Source organism: Agelaius phoeniceus, chromosome 27, assembly GCF_051311805.1.
Source record: "Agelaius phoeniceus isolate bAgePho1 chromosome 27, bAgePho1.hap1, whole genome shotgun sequence".
Lineage (NCBI taxonomy): Eukaryota > Metazoa > Chordata > Aves > Passeriformes > Icteridae > Agelaius > Agelaius phoeniceus.
Window position 1 is genome coordinate 139,210 of NC_135291.1, and position 19,166 is coordinate 158,375.

The 19,166-nt window shown below is 45.8% G+C and overlaps 1 protein-coding gene and 10 non-coding genes across 11 annotated transcripts; 3 read left to right on the forward strand and 8 right to left on the reverse strand.

Moving 5' to 3' along the window:
* Positions 1 to 1,103: 1,103 nt before the first annotated feature.
* Positions 1,104 to 1,176, reverse strand: TRNAK-CUU (transfer RNA lysine (anticodon CUU)). Its single transcript has one exon. It is a non-coding gene; the product is annotated as a tRNA-Lys (tRNA).
* Positions 1,177 to 3,059: 1,883 nt separating this feature from the next.
* Positions 3,060 to 3,132, reverse strand: TRNAK-CUU (transfer RNA lysine (anticodon CUU)). The gene has a single exon. It is a non-coding gene; the product is annotated as a tRNA-Lys (tRNA).
* Positions 3,133 to 3,743: 611 nt separating this feature from the next.
* Positions 3,744 to 3,815, reverse strand: TRNAE-CUC (transfer RNA glutamic acid (anticodon CUC)). The gene has a single exon. It is a non-coding gene; the product is annotated as a tRNA-Glu (tRNA).
* A 1,494-nt stretch (positions 3,816 to 5,309) lies between these two features.
* Positions 5,310 to 5,382, reverse strand: TRNAV-AAC (transfer RNA valine (anticodon AAC)). The gene has a single exon. It is a non-coding gene; the product is annotated as a tRNA-Val (tRNA).
* Positions 5,383 to 6,056: 674 nt separating this feature from the next.
* TRNAV-CAC (transfer RNA valine (anticodon CAC)) lies at positions 6,057 to 6,129 on the reverse strand. The gene has a single exon. It is a non-coding gene; the product is annotated as a tRNA-Val (tRNA).
* A 767-nt stretch (positions 6,130 to 6,896) lies between these two features.
* TRNAE-UUC (transfer RNA glutamic acid (anticodon UUC)) lies at positions 6,897 to 6,968 on the forward strand. Its single transcript has one exon. It is a non-coding gene; the product is annotated as a tRNA-Glu (tRNA).
* Positions 6,969 to 7,575: 607 nt separating this feature from the next.
* TRNAV-CAC (transfer RNA valine (anticodon CAC)) lies at positions 7,576 to 7,648 on the reverse strand. The gene has a single exon. It is a non-coding gene; the product is annotated as a tRNA-Val (tRNA).
* Positions 7,649 to 8,025: 377 nt separating this feature from the next.
* Positions 8,026 to 8,098, forward strand: TRNAK-CUU (transfer RNA lysine (anticodon CUU)). The gene has a single exon. It is a non-coding gene; the product is annotated as a tRNA-Lys (tRNA).
* Positions 8,099 to 8,861: 763 nt separating this feature from the next.
* Positions 8,862 to 8,965, forward strand: TRNAL-CAA (transfer RNA leucine (anticodon CAA)). Its single transcript has 2 exons — positions 8,862 to 8,899; positions 8,920 to 8,965. It is a non-coding gene; the product is annotated as a tRNA-Leu (tRNA).
* Positions 8,966 to 9,623: 658 nt separating this feature from the next.
* TRNAE-CUC (transfer RNA glutamic acid (anticodon CUC)) lies at positions 9,624 to 9,695 on the reverse strand. The gene has a single exon. It is a non-coding gene; the product is annotated as a tRNA-Glu (tRNA).
* Positions 9,696 to 10,327: 632 nt separating this feature from the next.
* Positions 10,328 to 16,328, reverse strand: LOC129133930 (E3 ubiquitin-protein ligase TRIM39-like). Its single transcript, XM_054653611.2, has 6 exons — positions 15,817 to 16,328; positions 15,542 to 15,637; positions 14,181 to 14,411; positions 13,215 to 13,237; positions 11,940 to 12,055; positions 10,328 to 10,991 (listed from the first exon to the last, which is right to left on the reverse strand). Exons 1-6 carry the CDS (start codon positions 16,210 to 16,212, stop codon positions 10,477 to 10,479), a joined length of 1,377 nt encoding a protein of 458 aa, XP_054509586.2. The 5' UTR covers positions 16,213 to 16,328; the 3' UTR covers positions 10,328 to 10,476.
* Positions 16,329 to 19,166: the final 2,838 nt, after the last annotated feature.

Here is a 19,166-nt window from a genome sequence, read left to right on the forward strand (position 1 = left end):
GATGAGTTCCCTCAGGCCCTGGCATAAGAAAGGCCCAGGAATTCAGCTCTGGGATGAGAAGGGATCAGGAATTCAGCTCTGAAATGAGAAGGGATCAGGAATTCAGGTCTGGGATGAGAAGGGCTCAGGAATTCAGGTGTGGAATGAGAAGGGATCAGGAATTCACCTCTGGGATGAGAAGGGATCAGGAATTCAGCTCTGGGATGAGAAGGGCTCGGGAATTCAGCTCTGGAATGAAAAGGGATCAGGAATTCAGCTCTGGGATGAAAAGGGATTAGGAATTCAGCTCTGGGATGAGAAGGGATCAGGAATTCAGGTGTGGAATGAGAAGGGCTCAGGAATTCGGCTCTGGGATGAGAAGGGATCAGGAATTCAGGTGTGGAATGAGAAGGGATCAGGAATTCAGGTGTGGAATGAGAAGGGATCAGGAATTCGGCTCTGGAATGAGAAGGGATCAGGAATTCAGCTCTGGAATGAGAAGGGCTCAGGAATTCAGGTGTGGAATGAGAAGGGCTCAGGAATTCAGCTCTGGGATGAGAAGGGATCAGGAATTCAGCTCTGGAATGAGAAGGGATCAGGAATTCGGCTCTGGAATGAAAAGGGATCAGGAATTCAGCCCTGGGATGAGAAGGGATCAGGAATTCGGCTCTGGGATGAAAAGGGATCAGGAATTCAGCTCTGGAATGAGAAGGGCTCAGGAATTCAGCTCTGGGGTGAGAAGGGATCAGGAATTCAGCTCTGGGATGAGAAGGGATCAGGAATTCACGAATTCACCTCTGGGATGAGTTCCCTCCGTGCTCAGCCCTGGGATAGGGTGGGGAGGCAAAAAAGCAAAACCCTCCCACTTCTTTTGTTTTGTGCCTTTTGGGGCAGAACGAGCAGAGAGAAGCTTGGTTCGTCTCCTGAGATAACCCAGAAAATGGGAGTCCGGGGAATTCTGGAGAGTTTAGTGGTTTTGGTTGCGGGGAATGAAATTATTTAATGAGGAAAAAAAGCGCTTTATTGCCGAAGGCGCTGAGACAGCGCTGCAGATGAACCCGAACCAGGCGGATTTGGGTGAAGAAAAAGGGAAAAAGATCCGATTTGGGTAAAAAGTGAACAGTCGCCCAACGTGGGGCTCGAACCCACGACCCTGAGATTAAGAGTCTCATGCTCTACCGACTGAGCTAGCCGGGCTCCTGAGGATGTTGTTTTTCACTACTTTTTTACTAAAAGCAAAAGTTTCATTTGGTTTCTGTACATTATTTAAAAATTAAACCGGTTTCTGTTTCAAAAATATTAAATTGAGTATAAGAAACATAAAAGTAAAGAATATAAAACTATATGAAAATAATAAATATATATTTATGTGCTGAAATATATTTTATCTATTTATTTACTTATTATACTAGACGGTGTATTTATATATTTTATATGGATTGATACATAAATTAGACACCATATAATACATTTGTTCATCTATTTATGTGTTATTATTTATACATTATTTTTTAAAAATATATTTTAGAGGTATAAAAGCATAGTAAAATAAAAGCATATATATAACGTATTCTATATTTGAAATATATAGATATTAAATATATATTTTAAATATATTTATTATATAAAATATATTTATTATATATATTCTAAAATGCATATTTTATATATTTATTAGTCATAAAATTAATTTGATCCATTATTTTAAAAGTATATATTTTACCTATATAAAAGCATACTAAAAATACATATATAACATTTTTTATATATTTTTTAAAAATATTGGTCATAAAAATAAAAATTCCAGTTTCTCCGCAAGTTCGAGGAGATGCTGGGATGGTGCCGACGGACACGGAGCGCGCGAGGGGAACCCCAAAATCCCCCGAAACCCCCCCAAAATGCGGTGCCTCACCCGGCCGTGCGCTCCCCGGGGCTCCCGGCGCCGCCGCCCCGCGCCCGCTTTATCCCCGCGCTGCCCTCGGGGCCTGAACGACCCCGAAACCGCGGAACAATGCGGGGAACAGCTGGACAAACAGCCGGACAGACACCTGGACAAACACCCGGACAAACCCCGGACACCGCCCCCGCTCCCTTTGTCCCCCCTCTGTCCCCGCGTCCCAAAAAACCCCAAAATTCGGGAACCCAACCGCAAATCCCGCGCGGATTTGGGGGACGGGGATGGAGCCGGAGCGCCCCGGGGTGCCCTGCGGGGTCTTAATTAGCGGCAGGGGTAATTAGCGGTGATTAATGCCCTGTCTCGCTGCTCCCGAAGCCTTTGGGGCCGGGCCCCTCCCGGGGTTTCTGCAGCTGCCCGGGCGTGAAATTCCTGGTGTCGGTCCAAATCTGCGTTTTGGGCTAAATCCCGACATTTCTGGGTCCCAAACCCCGACATTTCTGAGTCCCAAACCCCGACATTTCTGAGTCCCAAACCCCGACATTTCTGGGTCCCAAACCCTCCTTTTTTGGGGCTCAAATCCCGACATTTCTGGGTCCCAAACCCCGACATTTCTTGGTCCCAAACCCCGACATTTCTGAGTCCCGAACCCCGACATTTCTGGGTCCCAAATCCCGACATTTCTGAGTCCCAAACCTTCCTTTTTGGGGCTCAAATCCTGACATTTCTGGGTCCCAAACCCTCCTTTTTGGGGCTCAAATCCCGACATTTCTGAGTCCCAAACCCCGACATTTCTGAGTCCCAAACCCTCCTTTTTTGGGGCTCAAATCCTGACATTTCTGGGTCCCAAACCCTCCTTTTTTGGGGCTCAAATCCTGACATTTCTGGGTCCCAAACCCCGAAATTTCTGAGTCCCAAACCCTCCTTTTTAGAGCAAAACTCCTCCCTTCCCAAACGTGAAATTCCTGGTACCAGTCCAAGCCCTCCGTTTAAAAAAAATTACTATATAATTAATAATAATAATAAGAATAGTAAAAAAAAAATTAAAAATAAATAATTAAATAAGAATAAAAATTTAATCACTAAAAGTAGTTAAGGAAAGCAATTAGAGTTTGAAAAATTACAGTCAATGAAGGGTAAAAATTATAATTTTTAGGTACATAAATGAGAAAAAGAAAAGAAGCAGCGCCCAACGTGGGGCTCGAACCCACGACCCTGAGATTAAGAGTCTCATGCTCTACCGACTGAGCTAGCCGGGCTCCTGAAAGCCTCCGCCGGCTGCGGCTTGCCAGAATCCAAATCCAAAATTAAAAATTCCAAATTTTTCGGGAATCTGGGCAGAGGACGCGGCCCCTCGTGCTGCTGCTTCCGCTGATGTTAAAACCTTTCATTTTTATTAAAAAAAAAAAATATACGTATATTTATTATTTTAATCATGAAAACTCAAAGCCTTTGATCCCTATTAAAAACATTTTTTCCCCCTTCTAAAATTATTATTATTCCTTCCTCAATTATTATTCCCCTTTTCAAAAGTAATTCCTCCCTTTTTTTCTCAAATTATAATTCCCTCTTCCAAATTACTGCTCGCTTTTACACATTATCGTTGCCCTTTTCAATTTATTTCCCTTTTTCTTTCTTTTATATATATATATAAAATTTTTTTTTTTTTTTTTTTTTTTAGTATTTTTTAATTCTTTTTTTTTTACTGCTCAATAAAAGATGGACCTGGGGCAGGTGGAAGGGGGCGTCTGGCGGGAAAGAGAGAGGCACAAAAAGAGGAGAAGAGGGATAATTTGGGGGTTAGGAGATGTTAAATCCTGGAAAGATATTGAAAAAACAAAACGAAAATTTTTTTGGATAAAACAACTTCTTCCCTGACCGGGAATCGAACCCGGGCCGCGGCGGTGAGAGCGCCGAATCCTAACCACTAGACCACCAGGGAGCTGCGATAAGCACCTAGACCTCTAAAATAGGACCAAAATAAGAGATTTTAGGGTTAAATTCGCTGAAAAAGGGGCCTCTGCGCGTTTTTCCCCCTTTTTTTCTCACCCTCCGAGCCCTAAAATCCCCCCGATTTAACCCAAACCATCCCTGGCTCCCCCCCAGCGGCTTCTCAGGCACCTGGGAGAGCAGAAATCTCCCCCAAAAAATCCCTTTTTACCCCCATTTGGGACGCCCCGTCCCGAACTAAACCAGAACTGCGCAGTTTTCCCAATTTTCCCAATATCCCCAATTTTCCCAATTTTGGACTCACCCCCGTGCTTTCCACACAGGGGGAAAACACCCGAGAATCCATGGAAAAAGCAGATTTGGGGCATTCCAGCAGCTCCAGAAATCTGAAGGAGCTGTGGATGAAGGGATCGGCCAAATTCTTGCGTTTCGCGAGGATTTTTGACCTCAATTTTGCTGATTTTTTTCCCCCCAATTTTTCCCTTCAAATTCCAGCACACGGAAAAAAAAAATCAGCCTGGATCCGGCCAGAGAAATGGGAATAAAACCAGAGGAGGGGGGTGAATTCTAGCAGGAAAAAAAGCCCGAATTTTCCGGAATAATGGGAAATTCGGAGCCAAAAGCTGCGACAAAAGCGGGAGGGAACGCGCTGGACACGATTTGGGGTTTTTGGCCGCAGTTCCAGGTCACGTCCCAAGAGCAAACAGCTCCATGCGGGAGCAGGAACGCGTGACCGCAGCGCCGCCTCCTCCTCCTCTTCCTCCTCCTCTCCCCCTTTTTTCGGGGGGTTTTGGGGGTTTTTTGGGTTTTGGTTTTTTTTTTTTTTTAATTTTGGAGTTTTGTGGGGTTTTTTTTGGTTTTTGGGGTTTGTTTGGTTGGTTTGGTTTGGTTTTTTGAAGTGTTTTTTTTTGGGTTTTTTTGTGGGGTTTTGGGGGGGTTTGTGGGGGTTTTTTTTGCTTTTGTTTTTTATGTTTTTGGGGGTTTTGTTGTTGTTTTTTGTTTTTTGGGTTTTGTTTCGATTTGGTTTGTGTTTAGGGGTTTTTTTGTTTGGGTTTTTGGGGGTTTTTTTTGTGTGTTTTTGTTTGTTTGTTTTTTATGGAGCCTGTCCAATTTTTTAATGAATTTTGTCCCAAAATTTCTGTGGAGAAGGGCGCTTGGTTTTCCAGCACACCGAGATCACCCCTGTGGATGCAGCACTGAAAAATTCCTGGATTTGAACATTTTAAAAGTTCAAATTTCCTCTCCTCCTCTCCACCTTTGCCGGGGATGGACAAAATGGGAATTATCCCTACCTGTCCCATTGATAATTTGATTTTTTCATTAATTTCCCCTCTGGGAAGCAGACGCGAGAAATGAGGCGTGCACAGGAAGCGGGGAGCACAGCTGCCAGCCCACAAAGCAGCTCTAAAAACTCCCAAAATCACCCCAAAATTAACCCCAGCTGGCGAGGGGGTGGAAAAGGGAATGAATTTACCCAAAATCAAGGTGTTTCTGCCTGGTTTCGAACCAGGGACCTTTCGCGTGTTAGGCGAACGTGATAACCACTACACTACAGAAACCCGACTGGGAATCGCCTGAGGGGAAAAAATTCCTGGGAATTAACAAAAAGAAAAATTTATTTTTCCTTTTATTGGCATTTTTCTACATCCATTGCCCCTTTTTTTCCTTCTTTGCTTCCAGGTTTTTTTCCCCCAAAAACCACCCGGATCTCCCTCCCGAGGCTGCGCGCCACCAAAAGCCCCCCAAAACGCCCAGATTTGGGTCACCAGAGAAGGAACTGCGGAATTAAAACCATTTCAGACACCCCAAAACGCAGAAATGTCGAGGCCAAAGTTTCTTTACTCCGGTTGGCCGAGCCCGAGCGGAATCGCTCGGAATTGGGGTTTGTAATTTGTGCGCCCCACAAAACGACCCCGATCCTATGAAGCCGGAAAATTAAGGGGGGAAAAATAAAAATTAAAAAAAATATAGAATGGAATGGAATGGAATGGAATGGAAGAGAATAGAATAGAATAGAATAGAATAGAATAGAATAGAATAGAATAGAGTAAATTAAAATAAAATAAGAAGTAATAAGATAAGAAGTAATAAAATAAAATAAAGTAAAATAAAATAAAATTAAAATAAAATAATATTTAAAATATAATATTTCAGGAAAAAATAAAAATAAAAATAAAAATAACAAAACCCACAAAACCAAAACGAAACAAAAACAAACCACCAAAATAGCGGCTGTTTCTGCCCGGTTTCGAACCGGGGACCTTTCGCGTGTGAGGCGAACGTGATAACCACTACACTACAGAAACGCTGCGCTCGTGTTTTTTTGCCTTTGTTCTGCAACTCTGGGCCCCCAAATTCCTTCGGGTCGTTCCTGAAAATTTCCAAATCCTGGGAGAAAATCTCCCCTCGTAGCTTTGGATTCCTTTATCACTTTTAATTCATTCCCTTGTCGCTTTTCGTTCATTTTTCTTGCAACTTTAATTCCTTTATCCCTTTTAATCCCAGCTGCGTTTGTGAAGGGCCTAAATAAATTGCAAAAAGAACCAAAGCCCCCCACAAAATTGTGCCAAAACCGGTGGATTTTGTCAGATTCTGAACCAGGGAGATTTCACGTGAAATCACGGACATTTGGGGCAGCCTGAGGTTAAAAAATATGATTTTTTAAAGAATTTAGAATTTTTTTTCCTGATCAGGAATCAGAGCCACGGCTGTGAAAGCGACGGATCCTCACCACTAAACCGCCAGGCAGGACAATTTTAAGATAAATCCTATAGTTTAAATTAATTTTGCTATTTTAATTTAGTATATTTTATCATTTTTATTGTTTTCCTGGTTTTGATTGATTCACTTATTTTCTTGAATTATTATTGGGGGGGGGGAAATTTTAAAATTAAATTTAGTTCATTTAAAATTAAATGTTAATGAATTTAAAATTAATTTCGAGTTCTCCATTGTTTTTCCTGGGTTTGATTCTTTCCAGACCACCTGAGGCTGAGGGGGAAGAGCAGATTCGGGGCGTTTTGTTGGGTGTAAAAAAATCGCCGTGAATGGTAAAATTTGGGCCAAAATCAGCTCCCTGGTGGTCTAGTGGTCAGGATTCGGCGCTTTCACCGCTGCGGCCCGGGTTCGATTCCCGGTCAGGGAACTCGGAATCCAAATTTTCCTTAAAAATCAAACTGAATTCCTCAATTCCAACCGATTTTGTCACTTTGGAAAGGGAGCGGCCACTCCAAATCCAAGGAATTTTAAGGCATTTCAGCCATTCCTGGGGCAATTATATTCCCAGATTTTCCTGGGAGTGAAATTTTGGAGATATCGGTTGATCCGCAGGGAAAATATTTATGTATGAATAAATAAACTTTTATATTTAAAGTTTTAAACTTTTCTTTATGTAGAAGCTTTATATTTTTAATAAATAAAAGTTTTAAATATTATAAATTTATATATCATCTACATATTTATATAAATATAAAGTTTATATATAAATAAAATAGAAAAATAACATAAACATAGAATTAAAAATAATATAAAATATATAAATAATATAATATATAAATATATAAACTAAAATAAACCAGTTCAGAGTTATAAACACGGATTTTTACCAGCACCAGGTAAGGGAGTAAAAATTAAACACTTTCGCTCTATAAATACACGTCTTTTTTTTTTTTTTCCTTTTGCCGTCATGGCCGTGAAGGAATCTGAAAGAAAATTGAGACACAAAAATTGTTTAAAATTAACAATCAAGGTGCTGTTTCTGCCCGGTTTCGAACCGGGGACCTTTCGCGTGTGAGGCGAACGTGATAACCACTACACTACAGAAACGCTCCGTGTCGAGCGGTTTGAACCTACCAGCCTCAAAAGTAAAAAAAAAAAAACAGAAACAATATAAAAATAAAATTTAAAAAAAACAATTAAAAAAACCCAAAAACCGAGCACTTTTCCCGCAGAATTTCCAGGCAGAATCTGCGCCGCCCCCAGCGGCCGCGGGGATTTGACCCAGCCCGGAAGTTTCTACAGACGGGTTTGGATCGCCGAGGGGGGAATTGGCAGAAAGTCCAAGAATTGCCGGGAGGGAGAGGCGTTTTAGAGGCGTTTTTCAGCCTTTTTCACCCCAAAAGGACCCACCCGGCTGCCGAGGGATTCAAGGGAAAAAAAAGGTGAAATTTTATAATTGGTAAATAAAAGAAAGCCGACACAAGGCCCGGCTAGCTCAGTCGGTAGAGCATGAGACTCTTAATCTCAGGGTCGTGGGTTCGAGCCCCACGTTGGGCGCTGCTTCTTTTCTTATTTTCTCCCCTCATCACCTAAGTCTGATCTTATTCTTTCTTTATTTATTGTAGTTTTAAAATTAATAATTTTTCTAAATTATTGTCATTTTAAAAATTATACTTCTTCCCTTACCATTCTCTAATTTTTTTAAATTACAATTTTTTAAAGTCATTATTTCAGGTATTATTATTTCATTCTTCTTCAAGTCATTCCTCCTTTTTGAAATTATTTCCTTATTAAATCCTTTTTGCTTTGTAAATTATTTTTTCTTTTAAAATATAAATATAATTATAATATAATATAATATAATATAATATAATATAATAATAATGTACTATAAATATATTTTTATATATATAAATATATATAATACTAATATAATTCTGATAATAATAATAGTAATAATAGTTGTCATCATCGCTCCTTTTAAAATTACTAATATTATGCCGGATTTTCCTATTTTTATTCTGTGAGAATGATTGCTCCTTTTAGGAAGCATTATTCCATTTTGAAATCCTTTCCCCCTCAACTGCTATTCCTTTTTAAATTAATTTTTTTGCTTTTAACAACCACTGTTATTCTGTTTTTAATAATTAACTCTTATTAGTATTTTAAAAGGCTACACAAAGCACCAGACCAAAATAAAAAAAGTAAAATCGAACGGCCCCCCACAAAAAAAAAAATTAAAATAAAATAAAATAAAATAAAATAATAAAATAAAATAAAATAAAATCCGGTTGGCTCTGTTTTGCGTGGAATCTGTGCCGTCAGGATGGCCGAGTGGTCTAAGGCGCCAGACTCAAGGACTTTCCTTCCCTCGGGAATTCTGGTCTCCTCATGGAGGCGTGGGTTCAAATCCCACTCCTGACAGCGCTAAACTTTTAAAGTTATTCTAAAAAAATACCATTTTTTTCCTGCTATGCTTTCCCTTTTTCAAATTATTATTCCTTCATAAATTATTATTTCCGTTTTTTAAATTGTTACTTACCTTTTAAAATCATTATTCCTATTTTCAAAGCATTAGTCTCCTTCTAAAAGTTATTTTTCCTCTCTAAAATTACTATTCCTTTTCCAATTATTATTCCTCTTTTTAAAAGTATTCATCCCCTTTTCTCAAATTATTATTCCGTTTATCAAATGGTCGTTCGTTTTTCAATCTTTTCCCCCTTTTCCATATTGTTGCAATTTTTTAAATTTTTGAAATTACTCCCCGTAAATAATCCTAATGAGAAAAAAACCAATTCACCCCTCAATGATGGCCATTAATTAATTTCAGTATTCAACTGCAATTATTTTAGCACAGCTGGTAAACGCCCTTCATATAAACGTCACGAACAAACAGTTCAATTAGCATTATTGTTTTATTATTTATTTATTCATTGCTCGGTAACAGAAGGCGCCGGGGCAGGAGGAAGGGGGCGAGGCACAAAAAAGAGGAGAAAAAGGGTGTTTTGGGGGTTAGGAGATTATTTAAATATTAGTAAATTTTTCAAAAAAAATGAACTTTTTTAGCGAAAGTAAAAGGTCATTCCCTGACCGGGAATCGAACCCGGGCCGCGGCGGTGAGAGCGCCGAATCCTAACCACTAGACCACCAGGGAGCTCTGTGAAACGCCCTGTCTGTCAAAACACGGCCTAAACAAATAAATTTTGGGTTGGATTTGCTAAAAAAAGGGGGGTTGTGTGTTTTCTCTCTTCCTCTTCTCACCCTCAAAACGGTAAAAGCCTCTCCCAACCCCCGAACCAACATTCCTCTGAATTCTCCTTGCAGAAAAGTGGAGATGATGGAAATTATGGAGAAAATTAGAGAGAAACGAGGGAGAAAATCATCGAGAAAATCATCGAGAAAGTAATGGAGAAATTACAGAGAAATGATGGAGAAAAGTATCGAGAAATTATGGAGAAATTATGGACAAAATTATCGAGAAAGTTACGGAGAAATTATCGAGAAATGATGGAGAAAATAATGGAGGAATTATGGAGAAATTATGGACAAAATTATCGAGAAATTATGGAGAAAATAATGGAGAAAATTATCGAGAAATTATGGAGAAAATAATGGAGAAAATTATAGAGAAATTATAGAGAAATTATGGAGAAATGATGGAGGAAATTATGAAGAAATTATGGGGAAAATAATGGAGAAATTATGGAGAAAATAATGGAGAAATTATGGAGAAAATAATGGAGAAAATTATCAAGAAATTATGGAAATGATGGAAAAATTATGGAGGAATGATGGGGAAATTATCGACAAATAATGGAAATGATGGACAAATGATGGAGAAACGATGGAAACGATGAAGAAATGATGGAGAAACAATAGAAAAATGCAGTTTCCCACCCGAACCCCCGCCCATCTGAGTGCCCCACCTCGGGGGCTCAGGGGCACAGCCTGAAGCAGCACCCCCTGCCCAGGCAGAGCAGGGGCAGCAGCTCCTCGCCCCCAAACCTCGCCGCGGGGTACGCGAACATCGGCACCTCCCTCCGCACGTCAAAAAACGCCACGCGCCCGCCCTCGCAGTCCAGGTAGACCCCGACCGCCTCGGGGGCCTCGGGGAGGGAAATGGGGACGCTGGGCGAGGCCAGAGCCTGGCACTGGCTGCCGCACCGCCCCACGGCCCAGATCCCCCGCTCGGGCCTGACGCTGACCCGGCCCTTCCTGGCCACGGACGCCCTGGCGACGCCCAGGGCCCAGGCCGAGCCCTGGCACACCTGAACCTCCCAGTAGTGGCGGCCACAGGTGAAGCCCTCGCGGGCCAGCACGCAGCGGGAGGAGTCGAAGCGTTTGGGGTGGTCGGGGATGTTCCTGCGGGCGTCGTCCCAGCGGACGCATTTCCCGTCCTCGCTCAGGGCCAGGCGCGGGTGGGCAGTGTCGGGGTCCAGCGTCAGGGTGACTGCAGAGGGAGCGAGGCAGGGTTGGGGGTCTGGCCCCTCGAGAGGTTTGGGGTGGGTTTGTGCCACTTTTCCCCACCTGGGAGGCTCCAGGTGTGGTTTGATGACCACACGTGGGATTGGGTTAGGTTTAGGCTTAGATTTAGGCTTAGGGTTAGGGCAGAAAAGCCAGCATGGGGAGAAAATGATGGAGAAAATGATCGAGAAGTGATGGAGAAATGATGGAGAAATGATGGAGAAATTATGGAGAAAATAACGGAGAAAGTGATGGAGAAAATGATCGAGAAATGATGGAGAAAAGATGGAGAAATGACGGAGAAATGATGGAGAAAATAACGGAGAAAGTGATGGAGAAAATGATCGAGAAATGATTGAGAAATGAGGGAGAAATTATAGAGAAAATAATGGAAAAATTATGGGAGAAAATAACGGAGAAAGTGATGGAGAAAATGATCGAGAAATTATTGAGAAAACCATTGAGAAAATAATGGAGAAATGATGGAGAAAATAACGGAGAAAGTGATGGAGAAAATGATCGAGAAATGATTGAGAAAACAATTGAGAAATGATGGAGAAAATAATGGAGACATTATAGAGAAATTACGGGAGAAAATGATTGGGAAATGATGGAGGAAATGATGGTGGAAATGATGGAGAAAATATGGAGAAAATTATCGAAAAATGATGGAGAAAATGATGGAGAAAATGATGGAGAAATTATGGGAAAATTATGGGAAAATTATGGAGAAATTATGGGAAAATGATGGAGAAACTATGGGAAAATGAGGCTCTGGAGTGTGGGGGTTTTGCTGCTCATTTGGGGGCATCTTGGGGGCTTTCCTTTCTGAAGTTTCCACGTGGAAATTTCTGGAATTTCCGCCTTTTGAGGGGTGATTTCCAAAGGTGGTACTGGCACAGAGCCCGCCCCCCTTTCCCTGGTCCCTGCCTACCTTGGAATTTCCTCAGCATCTCCTTGAGGGTGAGATTTTCCTGGGGCAGCCCTGTGGGTTCCTCTGCCGGCTCCGCCGAGGTCTCCACCGGCTCTGGGGCACTCTCCTTCTCCAGCCTGGAAACCGGGAAAAGAATTTTTCCACAAAAATCCGGAGTGGTGGGGCTGGAGAAGCAGCTGGGAAGGCTTGAAAGGCCCCTTCCGGCCCAAACCACCCCAAATTTCCACCATTTCACAACTCCTTTCCCGTCAGGTTTTTGGCATCTCCAGGAGGATTTTGGGATCTGCTCCTCCTGGAGAACATTTTCTGACCCAGCCACGGCTGGTGAAACTCCGGATGGTGAAGATTTTTTACCAGCAGGAATCGGGGAATAAAAACAACTTTCCTTGGCCAATTTCCTCCTTCCCACCCCATCAGTGTGAAGGGGACACAATCAGATCTGCTAAAAGGGTGTAAAATTCTAACTCCCAAAATTCTAATTCCCAAAATCCCAGCTCCCAAAATTCCAACTCCCAAAATTCCGACTCCCAAAATTCCGATTCCCAAAATTCCAACTCCCAAAATTCCAGCTCCCAAAATTCCGACTCCCAAAATTCCAGCTCCCAAAATTCCGATTCCCAAAATTCTAATTCCCAAAATTCCAACTCCCAAAATTACAACTCCCAAAACTCCGATTCCCAAAATTCTAATTCCCAAAATTCCAACTCCCAGAATTCCGACTCCCAAATTTCCAACTCCCAAAATTCCAACTCCCAAAATTCCGACTCCCAAAATTCCGATTCCCAAAATTCTAATTCCCAAAATTCCAACTCCCAAAATTCCAGCTCCCAAAATTCCAACTCCCAAAATTACAACTCTCAAAATTCCGACTCCCAAAATTCCAACTCCCAAAATTCCGACTCCCAAAATTCCGATTCCCAAAATTCCAACTCGCAAAATTCCAACTCCCAAAATTCCGATTCTCAAAATTCCAATTCTCTCGGAATTTAACCCCTTTTAGCCGCTGGCTCCCTGTTTTTGAGGAGGAAACCCCCGTCCCTCCAGGGGCAGGGAGGGTTTTCCACGGGTCAGAGCGCGGCCCCAGCAGCGCTGGAGGCTCCTCCGCCCCTCCGGAGGCTCCTGACCCCGGGGTCTCCGCCATCCACAACGGGAACTTCTGTGGCGTCCCGGCCACGTCCCGCGCCCACCTCAGCGCGGGCCAGGCGGTGCTGGGGCCTTTGGGGTCCCACCAGCCAAGCGAGAACGCGCCAGGAACGCAGGCGAGGAGCCACGAACCTGCTCAGGATGTCTCTGCTGTCCTGCAGGGGAGAGACGGACGGACGGACGGACGGACAGACGGACAGACGGACAGACAGACGGACAGGCGGACGGACAGACGGACAGGTCAGGGCAGGGCAGAGCCAGCCGGGGGTGAGCACCCAGGGGTGACCCTGGGGGGATTCCGGATCTGCGGGAACGGCGGCCTCGATGAGCGGTTGGGTTATCGGCACCATCGCCCCGCCCGGGGTGGGCGTGGCGGCTGCTAATTAGCATATCCGCTCATTTGAATGTTTGGCTGTTTGAATATATGGGTGCTTGGATGTTTGGATGTTTGGCTGTTTAAATGTTTGGGTGTTTGAATGATCGGGTGTTTAAATATTTGGATGTTTGAAAGTTTGTTTGAATGTTTGGCTCTTTGAAAATTTGGATACTTGAATATATGGGTCTTTGGATGTTTGGCTGTTTGGATATTTGAAAATTTGGGCGTTTGAATGTTTGGCTGTTTGGATGTTTGGGTGTCTAAATATTCGGATATTTGAATGTTTGGATATTTGAAAGTTTGGCTGTTTGGATATTTGGCTGTTTGGATGTTTGGCTGTCTGGCTGTTTGAATATTGCAACATTTGAATGTTTGAATTTTTTTATATTTGATTATTTAATTTTCAGTTAACTGCTTTGGTGGCAACCTCCAGACCAGGCATTGCTGGGGGGCTCACCTGGACAGGTGAGCTGGGCCCTGGGGGCGATCCATGACATCCCAGCGCTGGGGTGACTTTGTGGGCATTAAATGGAATAATTCAGGTGGAAAAAATGAGTTTAAAAGGATTTTTTTCTATCTCCAGGCTGGAGAAGCACAGCCCAGGGGAAAGCGTCTTTGCCGCGGCTCTGTGAGGCCGCTTCCCGCCCAAACCCGGGATTCTGTCCGGCATTTGAGGCCCCTTCCTGCCCAAATCAGTTCGGGATTTGTTTTTCTGGCCTCACCTGCAGCAGCTCCCAGGGCGGCTGCCGGCACTTCTCCTCCAGCTGCTGGATCTGCCGCCCCAGGCCGGAGATCTGCTCCGAGAGCCGGCCCGCGCTCTCCTCCCGCCGCCGCGCGATGTCCCGCTCCAGCCGCGCCAGCCGCGCCAGGAGGAGCCGCTCCTGCCCCTCCAGGAGCTGCCGCAGCTCCCGCACCCGGCACCGCAGCCGCTGCCGCTCCGCCTCCACCCGCTCCTGCCACGGGAACACCGGGAGCGGCTGGGACCGGGCGGGAAACGGCAGCGGGGTGGGCGGGAGGGGCGTTTGTCACCGCCAGGGCTCTCGCAAAGCCCGGGGACTATCCACAGAATTCGTAATTTTTTTTTTTTAATTTTTAAAAAATTTTATATTTTAAATATATAAATATATAAATATATAAATTTATAAATATATAAATATATATAATATATATTATATATAATATATATTATATATATAATATATATAATATATTATATATAATATATAAATATATAATATACAAATATATACATATATAAATATGTACATATATAATATATAAATATAGTTAATATAAATATTTATATAATATATTAAAATATACATTATATATTTTATATATTATATATCATATAATATATTATATGTTATATGTTATATGTTATATATTATATATTATATAATTTTTAATATAAGTTATACATTTTTATATATATTATATATTATATATTATATAATATATAATATATATTATATATATATTATTATATATATTTTTAATATATATATGTGTGTGTTTTCGGGGGTTTTTGGGGGGTTTTTTCTGGGGGGGCGGTTGCCATTTCTAGGCGGCGATCGCTGGCAAAGCGTTTTCCCATGGCCCGTAAACTTTGCACCCGAAAAAGGCTCCGGACCTTTGGACGAGGGAAGGTGCAAAATAAACCCATAAACAGATTAGTCAGTGTTAGAGGTCAGGGAAAGGGAAAACAAGGCAAAAAAAAAATAAAAACAAAAAAGAAAGATGCGATTGGGGCGATTCCCGTTTTTCTGGGGAATCTGGGGATGTGCCCCACTTGTGAGCACATGGAAGGAGGCGAAAATCCTGGGAAAAAATCCAGGTTTGGGTTGGATATCACGGGGGGGAATTTCCTCGCCGTGAGGGCGGTGGCGGGCACGGGCAGCCCAGGTACAGCCCAGGTACAGCCCAGGTGCGCCCAGGTGCGCCCAGGTGCGCCCAGGTGTGCCCAGGTACAGCCCAGGTGTGCCCCAGGTGTGCCCAGGTGTGCCCAGGTGCGCCCAGGTGCGCCCAGGTGCGCCCAGGTGTGCCCAGGTGCGCCCGCAGGGACAAGGGAAGCGTCACCCACCAGCAGCTCCGAGCTCTTCCCTTCCTCCGCCGCTTTCAGCCCCAGCATCTTCTCTCTCCTGTCCCTGAGGATCTGCGCGTGAGCCTGGAGTTTCTCCTGAGCGGGAGAGAAGCGCCAACACCGGCTCGGAGCCTCTTTCTCCGCCCGGTGATGCCGGGAGCGCGGGTCGGGCGGGCCCGGGCGCGGCTGTGGCCCAGCGGGCGGAAAGCGCGGAAAACCCGGACTTTTCCAAGGAAAACCGCGCTCATCCCCAGGAGCGCCCGCACCGGTCCCACCTTGTGCTCCTGCGCCGCTTCCTCGATGGGGACGGCGGCGTGCAGCCGGTGCTCCGGGGAGCGGCGGCACTCGCGGCACACGGGGCTCTGCTCCTCCTCGCAGAACAGCTTCAGAGCCTCGCCGTGCTTCGGGCAGAGCCTCTCCCCGCGCCGGGCTCGGCCCCTGAGGCTGAGGCGCTGCGCGATGCGGATGATGCCGGCCAGCTCCGCGTTGGGCCTCAGGCTGCGCTCCGGGGCCGCCTCCCGGCAGCGCGGGCACGGGAAGCTGTCCCGGGAGCTCCGCCAGCAGCGCTCGATGCACGCCCGGCAGAAGTTGTGGCCGCAGTGGATGGACACGGGCTCCTGGAAGAGCCCGAGGCACAGCGGGCACGAGGCTTCGGCGCGGAGCTCGGCCATGGCCGGCACCGGACCGGCTCCGCCTCGGGTCCGCCGCGGTTCGGCCTCGGGTCCGCCTCGGTTCGGCCTCGGGTCCGCCTCGGGTCCGCCGCGGTTCGGCCGCGGTTCGGCCTCGGGTCCGCCTCGGTTCGGCCGCGGTTCGGCCTCGGTTCGGCCTTGGGTCCGCCGCGGTTCGGCCTCGGTTCGGCCTCGGGTCCGCCTCGGTTCGGCCTCGGTGCTGCCTCGGGTCCGCCTCGGGTCCGCCTCGGTTCGGCCGCGGTTCGGCCGCGGTTCCTCCTCGGTTCCGCCTCCCCCGGGGCCGCGGCGGCTCCGCTTCCTGCCGGTGCTGCGGGCAGAGAGCGAGAGCGGAGAGCGGAGCCGAGATGAGCCGGGCTCGGCGCCGGGCGTGGCCCGGGGCGGTTTGGCACTGGGGCTAATACCGGGCTTAGCACCGGGTTTGGCACTGGGGCTAATACCGGGTTTGGCACTGGGGCTAATACCGGGCTTAGCACCGGCTTGTTTGGCACTGGGGCTAATACCAGGCTTAGCATCGGGTCTGGCGCTGGGACTAATACCGGGTTTGGCACCGGGTTTGGCACTGGGGCTAATACCGGGCTTAGCACCGGGTTTGGCACTGGGGCTAATACCGGGCTTAGCATCGGGTCTGGCGCTGGGGCTAATACCGGGTTTAACACCAGATTTGACACCGGGTTTGGCACTGGGCCTAATACCAGGCTTGACACTGGGTTTGATACCGGGTCTAATACTGGGCTTGACACCGGGCTTGGCACTGGGTCTAACACTGGGCTTGGCACTGGGTCTAACACTGGGTCTAACACTGGGTCTAACACTGGGTCTAATCCCGGGCTTGGCACTGGGTCTAACACCGGGTTTGGCACCGGGCTTGGCACTGGGTCTAACACTGGGTTTAGCACTGGGTCTAATACCGGGCTTGGCACTGGGTCTAATCCCGGGTTTGGCACTGGGTCTAATACCGGGTTTGGCACCGGCTTTGGCACTGGGTCTAATACCGGGTTTGGCACCGGGTTTGGCACTGGGTCTAATACCGGGCTTGGCACTGGGTCTAATACCGGGTTTGACACCAGCTTTATTCATCATTGACCGGCTTGGCCGGAATCCACCCCCAGCCCCTTTTTCACTCCTTTTTCCCCCAAAAATCACCCAGGGAAAGAGAGAGGCTGCCCCAGGCCTCGCCTCGAGGTCTGAACCAGGCACCAGCCTGGTTTCGCTGCTTTCAATGTATTTGTTTTAAATTTACTCATTGATAAATTTACTTTACACACGTGTTTAATTCATTGAGTCGCTCCTTGTTCATTAATTGACGGGCACGGCGTGGGGACAGAGCTCGGAGCAATTCTTGGCTCACCCTTTTCTGCTCATTCCCCATTTTTCAGCATCCCTAAATTATTCCAAACCCCAACCCCAGCCCCACGCCTACGTGTGCAGCTACCAGCACTTTTATCACTTTTATTCAAAAATAATTTTATTGTTCCTTTCACTTCTCCTTTTACACAGGAAATCGCTTCTCTCACGGCTCGGGGCTGACCACAGACCTTCCTATCTTTAACTTTATTTTTGACTTTCCTTTTTGTCCAAGAGCCCCCCCGGACAAGTGCAGAAGCCACCGGAAACTCGGGGCTGCTACCGAAGTGATGATTTTTTCTTTTTTTTTTTTTTTTTACACCTTTTTCTTTTTTTTTGCCTTTTTTTTTTTTTTTTTTTGAGGACATCGGTCAAAAACTCACCCACCGTTAATTCTGTGAGAGAGTTTTTTGGGGGTTCTGGGTTTTCCGGTGCTCGGAACACTCAGACTGAAAACTGGGGGGGCGGCTGGGTGCTGAAAACACCTTTTTTTTTTTACTTTTTTTTTAAATTTTTTTTTTGGTTAATTTGGGGCTAAGGTTGATTTATTGGGGAGTGAGCCGTGCAAAGCGGGATGGATCAGGATCCCCTTTCCCTCCTGGATTATCCGTGTAATTGGTGATTATCCGGGTGCCACCGCCGTGAATTCTTGGGCTCAAGAAGGAGCTGGAGGCTCGGGTGTAACCGGCACGGAGGGATTTGCTCAGTGCCGGAAATAAAATAAAAATCCAAGGAAAATAAAATCACCAATCCGAGCTTTTCTGCAGGATTTTGATCAATTTCTTCAAGGTGCGGGTGGGTCCAGGAATGGGAGCAACCTGCCGCCTTTTCTCGCCGTTTCAGGGAAAAATGTACCTCGATAAAAATTTCTTAAAATCTAAATTTTAATTTAAAAAGAAATAATCCAAGGACAAGGGTGGGAGGTTCCAGCCTGATGGATGCGGGTCCCTCCATCCCCAGCCCCAGGATTTTGGGGTAAATCAGGAGAATTTTGGCCACCTCCCACCCTCCATCCCCAGCCCCAGGATTTTGGGGCAAATCAGGAGGATTTTGGCCACCTCCCACCCTCCATCCCCAGCCCCACCGGGCGCAGAATTTTGGGGTAAATCAGGAGGATTTTGGCCACCTCCCACCCTCCATCCTCAGCCCCACCGGGGGCAGGATTTTGGGATAAATCAGGAGGATTTTGGGCACCTCCCACCCTCCATCCCCAGCCTCACCTGGGGCAGAATTTTGGGCCAAATCAGGAGGATTTTGGCCATTTCCCACCCTCCATTCCCAGCCGCACCAGGGGCAGGATTTTGGGGTAAATCAGGAGGATTTTGGCCACCTCCCACCCTCCATCCCCAGCCCCAGGATTTTGGGGCCAATCAGGGGGATTTTGGCCACCTCCCACCCTCCATCCCCAGCCCCAGGATTTTGGGGTAAATCAGGAGGATTTTGGGCACCTCCCACCTTCCATCCCCAGCCCCACCGGGGGCAGAATTTTGGGGTAAATCAGGAGGATTTTGGCCACCTCCCACCCTTCCATCCTCAGCCCCACCAGGGGCAGAATTTTGGGGTAAATCGGGAGGATTTTGGCCACCTCCCAC